Source organism: Erpetoichthys calabaricus, chromosome 15 (genome assembly GCF_900747795.2).
Source record: "Erpetoichthys calabaricus chromosome 15, fErpCal1.3, whole genome shotgun sequence".
Lineage (NCBI taxonomy): Eukaryota > Metazoa > Chordata > Cladistia > Polypteriformes > Polypteridae > Erpetoichthys > Erpetoichthys calabaricus.
Genome location: NC_041408.2, coordinates 51,001,784 through 51,021,964, shown reverse-complemented (window position 1 = coordinate 51,021,964; position 20,181 = coordinate 51,001,784). Strand labels below are relative to the sequence as shown.

General features: G+C 40.5%; 1 protein-coding gene across 2 annotated transcripts in view; it reads right to left on the bottom strand.

The window, feature by feature from the left end:
• pcnx2 (pecanex 2) overlaps positions 1 to 20,181 on the bottom strand; it is a 295,416-nt gene that overhangs the window by 102,723 nt on the left and 172,512 nt on the right. For both annotated transcript variants that reach the window (XM_051919361.1, XM_051919362.1), the window contains 3 exons: positions 17,975 to 18,083; positions 14,415 to 14,544; positions 10,481 to 10,539 (listed from right to left, as the gene is read on the bottom strand). In XM_051919361.1, the coding sequence (XP_051775321.1) occupies positions 10,481 to 10,539; positions 14,415 to 14,544; positions 17,975 to 18,083 (298 nt within the window). The remainder of the gene's footprint in view (positions 1 to 10,480; positions 10,540 to 14,414; positions 14,545 to 17,974; positions 18,084 to 20,181) is intronic.

The following is a 20,181-nucleotide window of genomic DNA, read 5'->3' as shown; positions in this document are numbered from 1 at the left end:
GCAGTGTTGTGATTTGTAAGATATTTTGTGACAATAATCCTTTTGAATGTACCGGGACTTCTGTTGTGGAGGTTGTATTAGGGGTTTGGGGTGCTGCAGTGCCCCCTACTGGTCACACTGTCTATAAAATGTTGTGAGTTGCTTCAGTCTGAGATCACCAAGCCAGACAAACTCCTGATGAAACGATCGAGTTTGCATGGGCTGAAATCACCAAGGCGGACCCTCCTTCTGCTTGATGAAACAAATGAGTGAGAATTACTGTGTCGCATTAAATGGCCAAATGTCTGCATGGTGCATTGTTTAAAGTATGAATACCCAGGAGTCTAAGAGGGTCTGAATCCGGCCTTGGTTTACCACACTGGGCGACAGCAACTCTAGCGATGGCACTGTCAGGGTTGTCAGTTTTCTATATCTTCCAATTTGTAGGACGCCTTTCTTGTTGTTTTATGATTATTATTTTTTTTATTGTTATGAAGGCAATGCACTTGTTTGTCTTATGACTCTTACCATAATATAACCATATTTTTGTATGGCTGCTGTTCACTAAGGCATGACCTGTCATGGATGTCATTTTATTTTAGGGCCCTTCCATAGTTGCCCATTTTTTGGATGCCTTTTTAGTTGTTTTGTTGTTTTTATGATTTTTTTTATTATTATAAAAGTGACATGTTTGCTTTTCCCATCAATCCCACCATTTCCTTAGCATTGTAACGCACAATTACCAGTCAGTAAGGCGTACCCTGTCATGGATGTTGGTTATCTTGAATATGTGTTCACAATTATGGGATGGCTTTCTAGTTGTTTTACTGTTATTGTTATTATTTTTAGTCATTACGAAGGTGACGTGTTTGCTTTTCTTGTGATCCCCACAATTATTGCGTCGCACAAAGTCCAGTCACTAAGGCATGTCCTGCCATGGACCTCAGATTTTTGACAGTTCCTTCCGTGTTTCATATTTTTTGGATGTAGTTGTTTTATTGTTGTTGTTTTTATTATTTTTAACCGCTATGAAGGAGATACATTTGCTTATCTTGTGGACTCCACCATTATGTTACCACTACAGCTGATCACTGAGGCATAACCTGTTATCGATGTCCGATTTTTAGCAGTTCTTCCAAATTTTTAAGTGTTTTGGATGTCTTTCGAGGCATTTTTTTGTTATTATTATTATTTTTTATTGTTGTTTTGGTGATGCATTTGCTTTTCTTGTAAACTCCACCATTTGGTTGCCATTGCAGTGCATGATGTCCATTTACTGAGGCATACCCAGTTTTTTGACAGTTCCTTCCATATTTCATATTTTGTGGAGGTCTATCTAGTTATTTTATTGTTGTTGTTATTAATCATCATGAAGGTGATGTGTTTACTTTTCTTGTGAACCCCACTCCATGGTTACCATTACAGCAAAGAACTGCTGATCACTAAGTGTTGCTCTGTCATAGATCTCAGTTTTTACACAGTTTCTCCCATTTTATTTGGATGCCTTTCTACTTGTTTTGCTGAAGTTATGATTTTTGCTTTGCGCCTCCCCTCACCCTTACCCCCCCCCCCAATTACTTATCGTCTATGGAGGGAAGAGCAGCAAAAGCTTTAGATTTGTCAAAAATTTCGATCTCGATGTTTTAGGGTCTCCTGATACTGAAAACCTTGATATCTCGATGATGGGAGTGTGTGTCTGTGTGTCTCAGTTTCTTGAGGACGGTTGAGAGCTAAAATGGCTGGAAGGAAAAATAACAAACTCGAAACTTAAGCCTGTCATGAGATGACGGTGCCCACTAGAGGAACCCTCAAATATTAATTATTAATTCTTCTCGTCAGTTACTATCATACATAATGACCTATTTTATGATCATAAAGATCAGCATCAGAGCAGTAAATAAGTTTATTTGAAGAAAATAACATTGCATACAACTAAATTGCACTTATACAACAAATGACTTCATTTTGAACACACAAACACATTTTTATGCGGTATAAAAGTGATGTGTTTGCTTCCCTTGTGAATCCCACCCTTTGGTTAGCATTGCAGCACCTGATCTCCAGTCACTAAGGTGTACCCTGTCACATACCTTAGTTTTTTGACAGTTTCTTATGTTTTTGGTTTTTTTTACATTTTTTGGATGCTTTTCTAGTCGTTTGTTGTTGCTATGATTTTTTTTTGTTATCGGTATGAAGGTGACATGTTTGCTTTTCTTGTGAATCCCACCCTTTGATTACCATTACAGTGCATGATATCCAGTCACTAAGGCATGCCCTGTCATGGACCTCAGGTTTTTGACAGTTCCTTCTGTGTTTCATGTTTTTTGGATGTCTTTCTAGTTGTTTATTGTTGTTGTTATTTGTATCCGTTACGAAGGAGATATACTTGCTTTTCTTGTGGACCCCACCATTTTGTTACCATTACAGTGCACAGATGCTGATCACTAAGGCATAACCTGTCATTGATGTCAGTTTTTTAACGGTTCCTTCCAATTTTATTCAATATTTTGGATGTCTTTCTAGCCATATTTTTTGCTATTTTTTTTTTATTGTTGTTTTGGTGATGCGTTTGCTTTTCTTGTAAACTCCACCATTTGGTTGCTATTGCAGCGCATGATGTCCATTTACTGAGGCATGCCCAGTATTTTGACAGTTCCTTCCATATTTCATATTTTGTGGATGTCTATCTAGTTATTTTATAGTTGTTGTTATTAATAATCATGAAGGTGATGTGTTTACTTTTCTTGTGAACCCCACCCTATGGTTACCATTACAGCAGAGAACTGCTGATCACTAAGTGTTGCTCTGTCATAGATCTCAGTTTTTACACAGTTTCTCCCATTTTATTTGGATGCCTTTCTAGTTGTTTTGCTGTAGTTATGATTTTTGCTTTGCGCCTCCCTGTCCCCCAATAATCGTCTATGGGGGGAGGAGCAGTGAAAGCTTTAGATTTGTCAAAAATTTCGATCTCGATGTTTTAGGGTCTCCTGATACTGAAAACCTTGATATCTCGATGATGGGAGTGTGTGTCTGTGTGTCTCAGTTTCTTGAGGACAGTCGAGAGCTAAAACGGCTGGAAGGAAAAATAACAAACTCAAAACTTAAGGCTGTCATGAGATGACGATGCCCACTAGAGGAACCGTCAAATATTAATTATTAATTCTTCTCGTCAATTGCTATCATACATAATGACCTATTTTATGATCATAAAGATCAGCATCAGAGCAGTAAAAAATTTTATTTGAAGAAAATAACATTGCATACAACTAAATTGAACTTATACAACAAATGACTTCATTTTGAACACACAAATACAAGAAAGCTAAAAACTAGAAAAATGAACAGGAAAGGAAGAAAAAGTCGAAGACAAAACTGAATTCAACAGCCTATTTTTATGTGGTATGAAAGTGATGTGTTTGTTTCACTTGTGAATCCCACCCTTTGGTTACCATTCCAGCACCTGATCTCCAGTCACTAAGGTGTACCCTGTCACATACCTCAGTTTTTTGACAGTTTCTTATGTTTTTTTTTTTTTTTTTTACATTTTTTGGATGCCTTTCTAGTCGCTTGTTGTTGTTGTTATGATTTTTTTCTTTGTTATCGGTATGAAGGTGTCGTGTTTGCTTTTCTTGTGAATCCCACCCTTTGGTTACATTACATCGCATGATATCCAGTCACTAAGGCATGCCCTGTCATGGACCTCAGGTTTTTGACAGTTCCTTCCGTGTTTCATATTTTTTGGATGTCTTTCTAGTTGTTTATTTTTGTTATTGTTGTTATTTGTATCCGTTACGAAGGAGATATACTTGCTTTTCTTGTGGACCCCACCATTTTGTTACCATTACAGTGCACATATGCTGATCACTAAGGCATAACCTGTCATTGATGTCACTTTTTTAACAGTTCCTTCCAATTTTATTCAATATTTTGGATGTCTTTCTAGCCATATTTTTTGCTATTTTTTTTTTATTGTTGTTTTGGTGATGCGTTTGCTTTCCTTGTGAACCCCACGATTTGTTTACCATTGCAGCGCATGATGTCCAGTCACTAAGGTGTCCCCTGTCACATACCTCAGTTTCTGACAGTTTCTTATTTTTTTTTTTTTTTTACATTTTTTGGATGCCTTTCTAATCATTTTGTTGTTGTTATTTTTATTTTTTAGCATTATGAAGGTCATGTGTTTGCTTTTCTTGTGAACCCCTCCATTTTGCTCCCATTGCAGTACACAATTACATTGTTTCTCCCCTTTTGGATGCCTTTGTAGTTGTTTTTGTGCTGTTGTTATTTTTTCAGCAATATGAAGGTGACACGTTTGCTTTTCTTGTGAACTCCATCATCTGGTTACCAAATTCAGTGCAAGTTTCAGTGCATCGCATGTCAGTTGCGTCTGACGTCATCAGGCCAAATGTCTTGAAGATGGGAGAGCGCGTTGTTTAGTGTCCTACTATTGACTCATTTTACACCTCAGATCTGTCCCTTTTTCCTTAATTATTGTAAGATGGAGCTAAAAGTTGCAACCAAGAAGAATTGCTGTTAGCCTTTTCTGCTCATTTTTCTGACTTGCACACCAAACACTGCTGGTATGGCACTGCTAAAACTGGAGAAGTGCCCGCTTCACAATCCACCTGTTGATTTACCAGACTAACTCGAGCTCCCCACATTTAAGGGACTGCGGTACTTCCTGGCCTCCTTCAGTACTTTGTGCCGACGCCTTAGTTTTTGGATTTTTGACATTACTCCTGTGTTTTCAGTAACCATTTTGAGCTTTTTCCTGTTTTTGAGTACTGTTTCCTGGTTTTCCCCTTTTCGGATTTGGCTGCTGTATCTCCGGCTTTTTCATTTACAACCTCTTTCCTCTTTGTGGATTGGCGTTTGGACCACAGGCTTGTTTATTTAAATCAATTCTCTTTTAATTAACATTAAATCTGCTTCAACTATGGCTCTCCTCAGTTTACAATATGACTTGGGTGCACTTGGTCAGCCATGCTTTACAGAGCGCTGTGTCACACAGCCCGCCGGCTCTTGCCTGTTGGAAAGCTGGGTCCGGGGGGGGGGGGGGTATAACGAATCTAAAGTGTTAATTAGTTTAATTTACAATTGAGTAAACGCTAAAAGCTGGAGCCGCTGTATTAAAAAAGGAAATGGCTGGCCAATGCCATATGGCAGCACAGAGCAGGCACAAGTTCTTCAGTCCCTGCTGCTGTGCTATCCAGTTATGACTTGTTGTCATGGTTATTATTTATTCATTATTTTTATTTTATTTTTGTTCCCTTCTCCTTTTACATAGTGACCCCCTTTAAAATGGAAAAATATTGATGACTGAAATTTGCTAGAAAAGCAAACCCTACAGTATAGGCTCTCATTTATAGTTGTTATTTTTGATAACTTAATATTACATTCATTTTAATTTAAAAGGACATTGGAAAAGTGGAATTCTTTTTGGGATAAGCCAACAGGGCAGGCTATAAACTGATAACGGTCTGATACACCAAATAAAACCCAAATATTTTCCAAAAAACAAAATCAAAAGGCAAATCTAAGTTAACCTGTTAATAATTCTGTTCTGTTCCGACATCCCATTAATCACACGCCACGCATTCCTGGGGCAACCTGAGCGGGCGGCCATGGCAACCGGCGACACTAACGTCTGAGCTCGTGGCCACATCACTAAACAAAACGCTGTGGCAGTATAACGGTGATATATTATTAAAAAAAAAAAGATAGAAACATAAGGCACTGTATAGATAGATAGATAGATAGATAGATAGATAGATAGATAGATAGATAGATAGATAGATAGATAGATAGATAGATAGATAGATAGATAGATAGATAGATAGATAGATATGAAAGGCACTATATAATTAATAGATAGATAGATAGATAGATAGATAGATAGATAGATAGATAGATAGATAGATAGATAGATATGAAAGGCACTATATAATAGATAGATAGATAGATAGATAGATAGATAGATAGATAGATAGATAGATAGATAGATAGATAGATAGATAGATAGATAGATAGATAGATAGATAGATATGAAAGGCACTATATAATTAATAGATAGATAGATAGATAGATAGATAGATAGATAGATAGATAGATAGATAGATAGATAGATAGATAGATAGATAGATATGAAAGGCACTATATAATTAATAGATAGATAGATAGATAGATAGATAGATAGATAGATAGATAGATAGATAGATAGATAGATAGATATGAAAGGCACTATATAATAGATAGATAGATAGATAGATAGATAGATAGATAGATAGATAGATAGATAGATAGATAGATAGATAGATAGATAGATAGATAGATAAGGCCCTATATAAAACTATAAAGCGATGATAGATAGATAGATAGATAGATAGATAGATAGATAGATAGATAGATAGATAGATAGATAGATAGATAGATAGATAGATAGATAGATAGATAAACTTTGCCAGATTGAGTTTAAATTAAAAGGAAGCCACAGGAATGGCCTCTCCCCTGACTAAAAGCATGACGCTCAGGTACGACGATGTGCCGGTCTGTCAGCGCTCACTATGGTTATGCTCTTCTCATCTCACAGTCTTACAGACAGGATTTCACTTTATTGGTCTTTTACTTACAAATCACAGAAGGCCAGACAATTAAGAAACAGAAGAATCTGATCAAATTGTGTTTATTTGACAGACTCGATGAAGGGGTACAAAAGCATGAATACAACTACAGTGATGTTGTCAGGTGACAATGCTAAAACTATGCGAATGCTTCTTCAAGTGTACGGCTCTCAGTCAAATGCACTTTTAAGGCTTTTGTTTCTTTTTTGTTTTTCCCCAAAGGAAAATGAAAAGCTTATTTTAGCGGAGTTTGTGTTCACAGCGCGAGGCTTCTTACTGAAAACATGTAAGATTCAAATGAGAGCTTGGTACTCATTTTCAAGAGAAGACGGGAAAAAGATTTTTACTTCCAAGTTAGTAATTAGTGTGTGACTGAGCTGTGAAACACCGTAAATCAACAGTCCATTTGTGCAGCTAACATTATTTTAAACAGGGTTATTAACTAAAGGAGCTCCGCTAGATGAGGACAAAGCTTTTCTTTTTATCATTTGTTCCCCCAATCAATCTGTTGCTAATGGAAACCAAAAAATAAAAGAAGCAAGATTACATTTTTATAACATCTAATAATGCTTACTATCCCGCTGTCTGGAATTGACTGATAATTGAATTCCTTAAATAAGAAGGAAAAGATTAAAACAAAAAGAAAGTTAATGTTTTATATTAGAAAATGGTAAATGATGCTTGAAAACACTAATGTTGCTTTAATGTTGCACATATTTAAAATTAGTCTTAAAAGAGAGAGAAGGAACCATCAGAGAAAGCATTTTTTGGGATTTTTAATTTTTACAATTAATGGGTGCCTTGAGTAACATACAGAGACGTGCCCAGTGGTAATGGTTGGTGCTTAACAATAAAGTGGCATACATACACGTCTGAGAGTCACCTTCTGGGCTCATCCGGGATAAGCTGTACCACCCTGGGACACTAGGGGGCGAGGTTGCTAACGGTGTTGTCTCTTCTCCTGCCCACGACTCTGAAAACACGCCCAATGAGGGCAGCTGACTCCGCACTTTCTACTCAGAGGCCTATAAATTTGAGGTGTTCCTCGAAGGTGGTGACTCATTTGGACGTAGATCCACCGCAGCACGGAGCTCGACCCCAAAGTGTTTATTTCGAGGAGGCACTGGAGCCTTACCATGTCCTTATTTATCTGCACCAACAAGTGGTATTTCTTTAGTTGTGGATACCATTATTAAAAGGGGCAAACTGGTTGGCACCCTAACATTTATTCATACTTTGCTTGTCCATGCAAACTGGAAGAACACATCTTTGTTTAACTTCGACAAACACTAAGGGGACGAAATACCACCAGCCTCATAAGGCAAATACACTCAAGAAAAAGTAGAGTGCCAGCAGGTCTGTTACACAACATACACTAAAGTTTACTGTAGCTGACTAATTCTCTTGGCAGTGCAATCACATTTGATTGGCTCATCCTTTCTGAGCTGGGGCCTATCCTGGCAGCCCTGGACAGAAGACAGGAATCAGTCCAGGGTAGGACACCAGTTAGTCAGTCCATCATTGGGCACAGACACACAGGTACAGGTGCATTAAAAGCCATCATAATGGTTCTACTTGAGAGAGGCTTCCCTTTAGCTACTCTACCATAAATGACTGATTGATGGAGGTGGGTCCGGCTGCAGACCCCCGCAGCTCCACGATTCAGTAGCTCTGCTGGACAACCAATTGGATTGCAGGGTTTTGTTACCTGGTTTACTTGATAACTCCTCCCACCTAACCCTAATCTTAACCACAGTGTAACCAGGAGTTATCACTGACGTATAACATAAAGTGACAACCTCCTTAATGGAGTGGGGCTCTGGAGGTCCGCTGCTATACTCTAATGAATTGATGGAGTGCTGCTGAGATGGTTGTCCTTCCAACAGGTTCTTCTATCTCAGCAGAGTACTTCTGAATGTCTGTTAGAATGACCATTGAGTTCTTGGTCGCCTCCCTACCTGCCCAATTTCACAATTTATTGAGACCACTGGGTTCCTGGAACCACTCGAGGCTTTTGAAATGATTTGATCCCCTTGCCTTGACTGATGCCGCACCACAATTTAAATGGTGGAGGTTTACAGTAAATTCCTTGGAGTTCATAGTTTGGCTTTGGTCCTGACATGCAGCGTGAGTTGTAGGATACCAGTCATGACGTCCACTCAATTTAGTTTTCTACATACAGTACATCTCATGAAGAATGAAAGCTAACAAGATGCTCTCCTCCACATAGTTTGGTGTGCCACACCAAAGGGTCTGAATACTTCTAGAAGTGACGGATTTCAGTTTTTGATTGTTAACGAATTTGGTAAAGTTTCTGAAGATGTGTTTTCACTTTTTCATTATGAATTATTGAAAGTAGATTGATAGGGAAAAATTGCAAATTTATCCACTTAAGATTAAATCTACAGAAAGTGAAGGGGTCTGAATACTTTTTGAATCCACTGAATGTGTGTTGTCACACATGCATGTGTGTCCTCACAGGCTCTGTTGAGGTATGTAATAACCCACCAAGACGGGAGGGGGCGCCACCTCTAACAATGTTATCTCCTTCTTTCCCAACAGTGTTTAAAAACTGCCAAGTGAGGGCAACTGATCCCGCCCCTTCCAGTTCAGCCTCCATAAAAACCTGTATCTTCTGGAAGGAGGCATCATTTCTGGCAGGAACAACCCGCTGTATGGAGCTCTGTTACCACCGTGGCTAATCTGCCCACCTGCCCATGTAATGGGACGTGCACGACGAAGAGCGTTTTCCTTTTGTTGTCCCGGATGACGCCCTAAATTTTTTGAGTTCGTGGAGGTGTCATTGCTGCACCCGGCCACAGTGTGTTCAACATTTTCAGACAGTGTTGGACATTTGTGGAACTTAGTCAGTCATTGTCCAACCCTAACACAGGGTCATGGGGGTCTGCTGGAGCCAATCCCAGCCAACACAGGGTGCAAGGCAGGAAACAAACCCTGGGCAGGGTGCCAGCCCACCACAGGGCACACACACACATCAAGCACACACTAGGGACAATTTAAGGATCGCCAATCCACCTAACCTGCATGTGTTTGGACTGTGGGAGGAAACCCACGCAGATACTGGGAAAACCCGGGTCTCCTTACTGCGAGGCAGCAGCTCTATCACTGCGCCACTGTGCCACCCATTTGTGGAGCTTATGTAGTAACAATGATGGATGGATTAAAAGCCAGAAGTCTGTATGACCATCAGCATCAAGTGACACCGTGAGAACCCTAACTACAAAGAGGACTATTTCAGTTATGTTAGGTAGAATGCCCAGAGGAGACTGGGCGGTCTCGTGGCCTGGAACCCCTGCAGATTTTATTTTTTTCTCCCGCTTTCTGGAGTTTTTTTTTTGTTTGTTTTTTCTGTCCACCCTGGCCATCGGACCTTACTCTTATTCTATGTTAACTAATGTTGTCTTATTTTAATTTCTTATTTTGTCTTTTATTTTTCTTTTCTTCATTATGTAAAGCACTTTGAGCTACTTTTTGTATGAAAATGTGCTATATAAATAAATGTTGTTGTAGTAATATTCTTTACTCTGCACTTGCTATTCTGAAATTTCATACACAGTTTTTGTGAACGCGTCAGTCTACCACCCTTAGCTGTGTTGAATGCTAAAAAGACAACACGTGAATTATAGGATCTTTTATGCCATTGTTCAAAAAACATAAATAATAATGGAATCAGGATATAATGAATGAATATCACAGTAAATACATGCCATGGTAGGAAAGATGATAAGACTTTAAATACAATTTCCCTTTCCCAGATGGTTAATTTTACCTTTAAAAAAGCAAAGTGGTGCAGAAGAGTTAAAGGGATGAACTAAACATTCAAAGACAGTTGTGGATGGGGGGGCAGCACTGTGACTTACCAGGGTCCTTTTCAATTTGGGACGCTAGTCTGCTGTTTGAGTTGTCTATCCGTTTGGTGCTGAGAAAAAAAAAAAACAAGAAAAGAAGAAACTCCATTGAGTGATTTTGCATGTTTCATGTGACATGTTGACAGATGCCTAAAACTGAATAATTCATGGCAAAGTGTTAAATACATTTTTTTAGATTTTATTTATAGAGGGTGTGAAAATACACAACCCTTTTTTAAACCAACCCTAAAAACCACAGCTAGGCAGTACAGTTTTCTTACATAAGCTAAAAAGGAAAAAGGACTGGACTTTTGGTTCTTTATAGCACAGACACAATTTTAAAGTAGAGGAAAGCCTTAAACTGTCCTGTGGTGCCTTCCACAAAGAAGACACATTTGTTCTTGATTTCTGCTCCACCATTTAAAATTACATGTCAAACAATTCTGACATTGCGATTAAAGTGCACATTGCTGACTTTCATTTAAAGGGATCTGCACACTTTTTCTATACGCTCCCCCCAACTCAGGGCAATGGCAGGTCTAGTAAAGTCGTTGTCATATTTAATTCTTTGTCACATATCCTCACATGCAATGACTGCTTGAAGTCTGCAATTCTTAGACATCACCAGGTGCTGAGGGTCTTCTCTGGTGCTGCTCTGCCAAGCCATCAGTTATCTTCAGCTCCTGCTTGTTTCGGAGGGCTTATCCCCTTACGTTTTCTCTTCAGCATATGGAAGGTCTGCTCAATTGGATTGAAATTGGTTGACTGGCTTGGCCATTCAAGAATTTTCCATTATTAGCTTTGATAAACTCGTGTGTTCCCTCAGCAGTGTGTTTGGCTCATTATCTTGCTGTAAGGTGCAGTGCCGTCCAATGAGTTTGGAGGCATCTACTGCAACTTGAGCAGATCAGATGTCTCTACACTCCTCAGAATTCATCGTGTTTACATGCATGCCTGCTTACGTTGAATGTGGGGATGCCCACCCACCAAAAGCTCTCAGATATTCTTTACATATACGTTGACATCTACAGATTTAGGGTTTCCACATACAAATGACAAAAAAACACGAGAAGAAATACTTGAGTAAACAACAAAAACAAATGAACGTCATAAACATGTAAGAATGGTCAATTTCACATTTTTCTTACTGATTAATCATTTTAATTCAAATAAATGCACTCTCCTGTAAAACTGTGTTTTGCATTGAACATTGTCACGTCAGAGGGTCACCCACTGGGCTCATCTAAGGTGCGTAATACCACCCCAGGATGAGAGGGAGCGCTGTCGCTAATCGTGTGCTCTTCCCTTCCCTCCACGGTCAGTGTGGGCTACTGACTCTGCCCCTTCTGGTCCACCACCCATATGTTCTGATATCATATGATATCATATGTTCATATGATCAGAGCACCCCGCAGGATGCAGCTCCTAACTTTGTGATCTTGCACCACGAATGTCCTTCACTTATACCCTAGGAGGCAATCTACTTGTTGCTTTGATTTTAATTCGGACCACAGGCCACCTGCTAACTTTTGCCTTTAACCAAAGAGCTTTGAGAATTAAATGGGGACGACTGGATTGATACCCCAATATTTATTCTCTGCAGTGTGCTGTTCTTCAGTTGAGCACTACAGTAACAAAATCCAAGTCGCTAAGGAAAGCAGGAATTGATCTAATGCAGGAATGTTTCACACATGGACAACTGTGGATAGCATGTTCAGGAGTTAGCAGCTCCAGTGACCTAATCCTATTATTATGACTCGTTATTTGACTAAATCCTTTATCCAAGAAGACTTACGACATCTGAGATCCATTTGCTTCCATTTCTTTTTGTTTTTCCAGTTGGAGTATAGGCAGGTGAAGTGACCTGCTCATGGTGTCAGTAGTGGGATTTCAACCCACAATCTTGGGGTGTTAAGTCCAAAGCCTTGACCACTGTACCTGCCAGTAATATTAGGCAATATTGTATAAAGAAAAGCAATCAGTTACTTAATACTTGTGATATATTTTGATTAATTGTACTGTAACTGAAGCCCATTGTCTGCCCTGACGAAGCTGGGCAGCATAGCTAGTCTTTCACTAAAGCCCAAACTGAAACTCAAAGTCAGAATATTGAAAAAAAAAACACACACGTCTAGTAACCGAAGGGATTTATCTGCGATCTCTGAATGAAATGACAGGCCAGTTTCGATTTTTTAACGTGTCACAAAACAGACGACACACGCTGCTCATCTGCAGCAAATCAGCATGGCAGCACTACAACTAAAAGCTCTAAGATGGCAGCATCGCTGAGAACCAAAGATGCTATTGAAATGTTTTGTGTTGTTTGTAACTACATTAAATACATTTACAGAGCAAAAACTGTTGACATAACTAGCCTTACGGTTGACACCAAAATGTAACCCAAATGAATGGGGCGAGCAGTAGAAGAGTCATAAAGCAAGCAAGCAATTGTAACCAGTAGACCGTTACAAAGAACGCAACTTAAAACTTCAGCCAAAAGTCATAAAGCAAAAAGTCAGAAACCAAAAGGATTGTCAGAATACATCGTTCTTTTTATGACAGAAAGAGTGAAAAGTTTTATTCAGAATCTGTCAAACTCGGGTAGTTACAGTTCCTTCATAAGGGTGATGGAATTCACGAAGCTTCTGGGACCACTATCTGTGGCAACCGTAGACATAAGAAAACAGCAGTGTCACAAAATAGTGGTGACCTGAAGTAAACAAAATTAGCAAAGAACAATTTCAGATTTTCGTGGGGTCCAATGACTGTGGGGCATCTGTTGGTGAAGAGAGATTTACGGATCTTGACTTTGCTGACGATGCTGTGATCTTCGTGGAGTCAATGGAGGCTCTGATCGGGGCTCTTGAGAGACTGAGCAAGGAGTCTGAGTGTCTGGGCTTGCGAGTGTCCTGGATAAAAACCAAGATCCAGGCCTTTAATGACCTCTTGGGCACAGCCATGAGCAGTGTGTCCATTTGCAGAGACAGTGCCGACCTTGTCTAGAGGTTTACTTACCTCAACAGCAACATTCATGTCTCTGGTGACTCTTCCTATGAAGTCAGTAGACGGATTCGGAGAGCATGGGGGGTCATGAGGTCGCTGGAAAGAAGGGTTGTGTTGCACTCCTGATATCTCTATAAAAGAATGAAGGTCCAAGTCTTTATAGTCCTGGTGCTTCTTGTTTTGCTATATGGTTGTGAGACATGGACACTATCCAGTGACCTGAGATGAAGACTGGACTCCTTCGGTACTGTGTCTCTTTGGGGAATCCTTGGGTACCGCAGGTTTGTCTTTATGTCGAATGAGCAGTTGCTCATGGAGTCCTGAATGAAGCACATTACCTGCATTGTGAGGGAGCGTCAGTTACGGCACTACGGCCATGTGGTGCGATTCCCCGAGAGTGAGCCAGCTCATAGGATTCTCATTATTGAGGACCTGAGTGGCTGGACCAGGCCAAGGGGACACCCATATAACACCTGGCTGCGGCAGATAGAGGGTCATTTACAGAGGGTGGGACTGGACCGCATGTCTGCCTTGGGGGTTGCCAACTGGGATCCTGAGTTGTTTTGTTGTGTGGTGAGTGCGGCAACACACTGTACTAGTGCATGCTCCCCTACCTGACCTGTCATTTCAGAAACAAAGTAATAATTAAACATAAAGAAGGGATAAAAAACACACACAAAAATTAGATTCAGCATAAGGGATGGCAAATGCACAAAAGGTAAGAGACTGAAGAACTTATTTAAGGTGGGCAAGTGGACAAGCTGTCCCACATGACCATCAAGACCCCTTGAGGTGGTCCTGTAGGGTTTTGTTTTTCAAATATAACATAAAGACCTTCCCGAGACCATCATTTTCTTATTTTTGCCAATAAACACAACTATGTCATAAGAGAGAACCACAACTGATAATGATAATAAAATAGAAAACACAGAAATGGACTTACTTATAATCTCTCTCCCAGAATTTCACTGATCTCGGGTATGAACTAATAAAGATGGCGCTGCCAAGGAAGGGGCTGAGTGGGGTGTAGAACAGAGTTGTAACAAAAGCCTGAAACATCAGCATTCCTGAATCTGGAAGGCAAGTTCAAGGAATAAATCCACGTTATTAAGACCCCTGTACACAGCCGTGGCCACATACCGAGCAGTGTGGTGAGACCAATGCTGACATGTTTGCACTTTCATTTGTTCATTTTTTTCTGATTATATAGTAATGAGGAAGGAAAATCTTTCATTAGTACACAGACACCGAGGTCCCAATGTTGTCTGGGAAGAATTTGGGGGTAAGAGCACAGAACTCTGGGCACTACACAGAAGCAGTCTCTGTGGGCCCCTTCCTCTCAATCCATGCCTGTCACATGTCCTTTTCATTCCAGGCTTCAAGGACCCCCCACCACCCAGTGGACCCTGGGTAGTCATTACCCTCCCCCCCCCCCCCCCCACTACGACACCCATATCCCTTCCCAAGGGTGTGCAAATTCACATATCATACTCTCATTTTGGAAACTGTTTGCTGCTGAAATGGACGTCCTTCTGTCACAGCAGAGGACCTCTGATTCTCTGTTAGACCAGGGGTCTCCAGCTGTGGCCCCGGAGCACTACTGCGGCTGCAATTTAACCCTTTTCTTAATTGGTGACCACTTTTTGCTTCTCATTAACTCATTTGCCTTTATTTTAACTGAATTTGCTCTTCATGACTCAGAACCCCACAATTCTTTTTTCCTTAATTAGAAGCCAAACAATAATGAGACACAAAATGAGCCAACTAATGACCTGCGTCCATCATACAATATATGAAAAGAAAGGAAAGTGAAGGTCTCAGTAATGTTGATCTGCTTGGCCCCACAAAACATTATGACAGTGCGCTTAGAAAAAAGAAAATCAACAGTTCTGGAAATGTGGCCGAATGAGAGCAACAACAAGCTCTCGTGGAATTCAATAACGGGCTTAATTAGCAAGAGCTAGCTTCTGTTTAAGAAACTGGCTGGAGGCTTCAGCTTGGCCGGTCATCTTCGCCTCTCAGTTCTTTTTGGGTGCCGTGTAAGAAAACGAAGCAATTCAGAGGACTGAAGTCAAATAAAAGAAGAGAAACGGCAATTAGCAATAATAACAGGTCACTAATTAATAAAGGGGTTAGAATGAAAACCTGCAGCCACAGAAGTGCTCCGGGGCCAGTGTTGGAGACCCCCTGTGTTAGAATGACCATTGGCTTCTCGGTCACCTCCCTTCTTGACTGGTTACGGTTTGGTCAGAAAGTCAGCTCTAGGTCTTCCATTTCACAATTTGTGAGGAGCCTTTGCTCCTTTGATTACTCCATGCTTTAGAAATGGTTTTATCCCTTTTGCCCTGATCTACGTCTCACCACAACTGGATCACGGAGGCCTACAGAGAGCTCCTTGGACTTCATGGTTTGTTTTTTGTCCTGACGTGCAGTGTGAATTGGGGGAGCGTCAATACAGATACACAGGGGCCTTTCTGACCGCCGTCCAATCCATTCAGTTTGCCAACACATCCCAAGGAAAATTAAAGCAAACAGGATGCACCGTGTTGACGGCTAAAGCAAAGGGTCTGAATACTTAGATGAATGAGAGATTTCAAGTTTTGATTATTAATACATTTGTAAACGCTTTGGAGAATATGCTTTCATCATTATGGGCTATAGGTTATAGATCAATGGGCTAAAAAAAATGCAAATGTATCCATTGAAATCTACAACACAATAACTTGTGCAGAAAGTGAAGGAGTCTGCATACTTTCTGAATCCACTGTGTGTATTTAAATTAAAAACGGGCCAAGTCTGTGTGTGTGTGTGTGGGTGTGATGCTGCTTTCCATCCTAAGAAAGATGCTGACTAAGACTGGAGAAGCAACACTGTGATGTACAGATGCCTTTCCAGACTTATGCTCAGCTGGGTATCTGCCTGGTATGCTTAAGCCTTAATGAAGCATCATGGGAATGCGCATAAATGGATGTGGACAGTATAAAGGAGCATGTTGGATATTTGAGGATTTGCAGGAAATGGAGTGCCGACTGCCTTACTCAGGAGGGCTCAGTTACCGTTGCAACAGCGTGCCGGCATCACAGCACAGTGTGCAGAAGGACAAGAATGTCCAAGAGGAGGCTGCAGGAGAAACGCTTCACTTAAGTAAAGAATGCAAGTCTAGGGTTCTGGAAAGTATTCAGATCACTTCACTGGGTTCACATTTTGTTAAACGATTTAACTAAAATCGTTTAAATTCATTTCTTCTCTCAACAAGCAACACTCAATACCTCACAATGACAAACCAAATCTTCAAATTCAGGTGTGTGAAGTTTGTTGTATCAAACCCAAGAAGACTTCAGGCTGTAATCACTGACAAGGGGCTTCAACTAACTACTGAGTGGATAGATAGATAGATAGATAGATAGATAGATAGATAGATAGATAGATAGATAGATAGATAGATAGATAGATAGATAGATAGATAGATAGATAGATAGATAGATAGATAGATAGATAGATAGATAGATATGAAAGGCACTATATAAGATAGAAAGATAAATAGTGTCACACAAGTGTGCATGGGAGGCAGCTAAAGGGCTTGAGTAAGGGCAATTCTGAATCAGACCATTCTGAATGAAACTGAGCCTATGGAAGGAGTCCTTGCCGGCTCCGGACCCTGTGATGTCACGTCCGGGCTCAAACCTATGGCTGAAGACCTTCCTGAGCCCGACCCCTTTGATCTCACTTCCTGTCTTCCCCTTTAAAAGCCTCCACCTTTTCCCTATTCCCTCAGTTCTGTTTTGGACTCAGTTTTGTGCACATCAGTGCTGTATACATTTTTGTGACTTTGCAGCCAGGAAATCAATTATACGGGTGGCTGCCCCAAAACTTTCTATGTCTCTGAGTTGAAGTTTGTGACAATAGATTGATATGAAAGGCACTATATAAGATAGACAGACAGACAGACAGACAGACAGATAGACAGATAGATAGATAGATAGATAGATAGATAGATAGATAGATAGATAGATAGATAGATAGATAGATAGATAGATAGATAGCAGAATATGGTAGTTGGAATACTTTGGCTATTTGGTGCACCATTATCAAGTGCCTTAAATTTGTAAACAATATGCAATTAATTTCTATGTATTTGCAGAAATCCCGCGTTATTGATGCAAATATGAAAAAGAAAGGGGGACGACACCAAAACAGAAGCACTGCTTCGATGCTGGGTGCTGCCAGTTTGCAAACCCCAGTAGAAAAGTGCGTACACACAGTATGAGGCAGCCGTGAAAATGTGTGTGGCTTTACGGCAAGTTTAGTTTTTATAATCTCAAAGTGTGCATGGAAACAGACGTATACAACATTTTTGTGCGTACACACTGTTTATGGAGGACATGAGGCCCCAGGTCCTCACCATGTCCTCTATGTGCTCCTACTGCATCTGGGCACAAGTTCATATTTCGGTCATTTGCTTTGTCATACAGTGTGGGAAAAACAAGAAGATGAAAAGGATACGGGGTATTGCAAATGGTTGTGCAAAAGCATGGAAGGCACTTCCCCATGCGATCTGCCATGGAGCGATGTACACCATGATGAACTGCAGCTTGTGCAATAAATCCCAGAGCTGTAGGAGTGAAGGAGAGAGAAGAAGCAAGATTATCTAATTGGTACGGAGGAAAATAACCCATCCATCCATCCCTCCATTTTCTAAACCCAAGAAAATAACATTAAATATAGTCAGGTTTACATCCATCCATCTTCAGATCCACTTTCTACACATAGGAAGATGAAATGAACTAAGACAGCAGGCCAATAGCCACTGTGAAGCATACCTGCTAACAGCTAACATGGACCCTGATAAGGCCGCTGTGCTCCACCAATCTGTTGTTAGCACAGTGAAGTCCTACTGCACTTTTCAATAGTCCTGCTCATCTAATGTCTGCTATGTTGGATTGTAGTTTTCTTCCATGAAGGGTGACCAAGCAGGGAATGAGACGCTGTAATGAGCAGGGTCCAGTCAGGCAAAGGCTAACCAATCACAACGTGATTAGAGGCTGCTTTTTCAAAACTCGCCATTTTTCACCTTTCCAAAATACACAGCTCTGGAAAGCACTTTCAAAAGTTGCCACTGAAAACATCGGGACATTGTGGATGGAAGGTAAAAACGCAGAAGATGTCTGTGTTTTTAAATGAAAATGCAGAAGTGTAGACATAGCCATAATCTGGCCAGTTAAATTTATCAAATGAAATCTACAACACGATCAAATGTGCAGTAAGTGAAGGGGTCTGAGTATTTTGTAAATGTAGTTAGCTTATCATGGTGGATGCCAAGAGCGCACCATGCTGCCTTGTGTGTAGTTTCGACTCACATCACGTCTAATTAGAGCCCACCCAGTAAGTTTTTGGGTTGACTCCAAATTTTCTCTTCTAATAATTACGATCCATTTACTATAAAGTGTCCAAGTCAATGTGCCAGAGCTGTGAGATTCCCAACACACGGTTGCCTGTGTGGCAGCTGATAAGTGGGATGATGTGAACACCTCCATCTACTGCTAACACAAACATGCTGGTGGCCAAGTTCAAAGTAGCTGACTCCATATGAAGAACTCCCTCCATTGTTCATTTTAAGGATGCCATATCAACAACCGTACCAGATGGCTGCTGAATATTCCAAAAGTGATTAACGCTGGTATCATCTGCATATTTGCAAATTTCCACCCAGACGTATTGCACTGGCACACGTACCCCGACTGACTGGCCAAATGTGAGGCAGAGGCTACAGGTTGGAGCGCTGCTGACGCTCAGCCCCCAGTCTCTCGCTGTTTCAGTCTCACAATTTAGGGATTGAATGGCAGGCCCAGATGCAGAGTTGTGCTGCTCTTCTAAATTGTACCCCAAGGGAAAGATCAGGATTGTTCTAATTTATCCTATTTTGGATTTCATCCCCTGCTCGAACACTCCACCCTTCCTCCTCCGCCATTCTCAGACATCGCTGACACACATGTCACTGCTTCCAGCTGTTGGCTCTTGAATTGTTTCACTTCTCCGTCTTTGGATACACAAAAAGCTCCATTTGCTCTGCCATGTCTGAGATCACATCCGTGTGTACCCTTGAACTCTTGCCACCTTTGCACCATTTCTAGGCCCTGTAATTCATCATCCAGGGCTTTGCGAGGTGGTCATTGTGTCATATTATAAACTAGGTGTCAAAAAAGAGCTGCTTTCTTCATCTCGGGTTGACAGGTCCTTCCTGCCAGGGAGAAAATAAAATCCTGAAAATGGATTGGCTAATTAACTGATAATCAAGTGAGAGAGCAATAAATAATGTTGGCTCTGTCTTGCCATCGCTCTACGGTTAAAACACACACACCTACCCCCCACAACACACGCACACTCTCTTGGGCTGTTAGCATTTATCATTCCCAGAAATCCCAAGAGAGTTAAAAGTGTTTCTCTGAATTTTTTAGGCATAGACAGTCTGAACTGGCCAGGGGAATCTGGCACAACTTATTATTGTTATTAAGGATTTTAGATCAACCTGAGATAGATAGATAGATAGATAGATAGATAGATAGATAGATAGATAGATAGATAGATAGATAGATAGATAGATAGATAGATAGATAGATAGATAGATAGATAGATAGATAGATAGATAGATAGATAGATAGATAGATAGATAGATAGATAGATAGATAGATAGATAGATAGATATGTCTGAG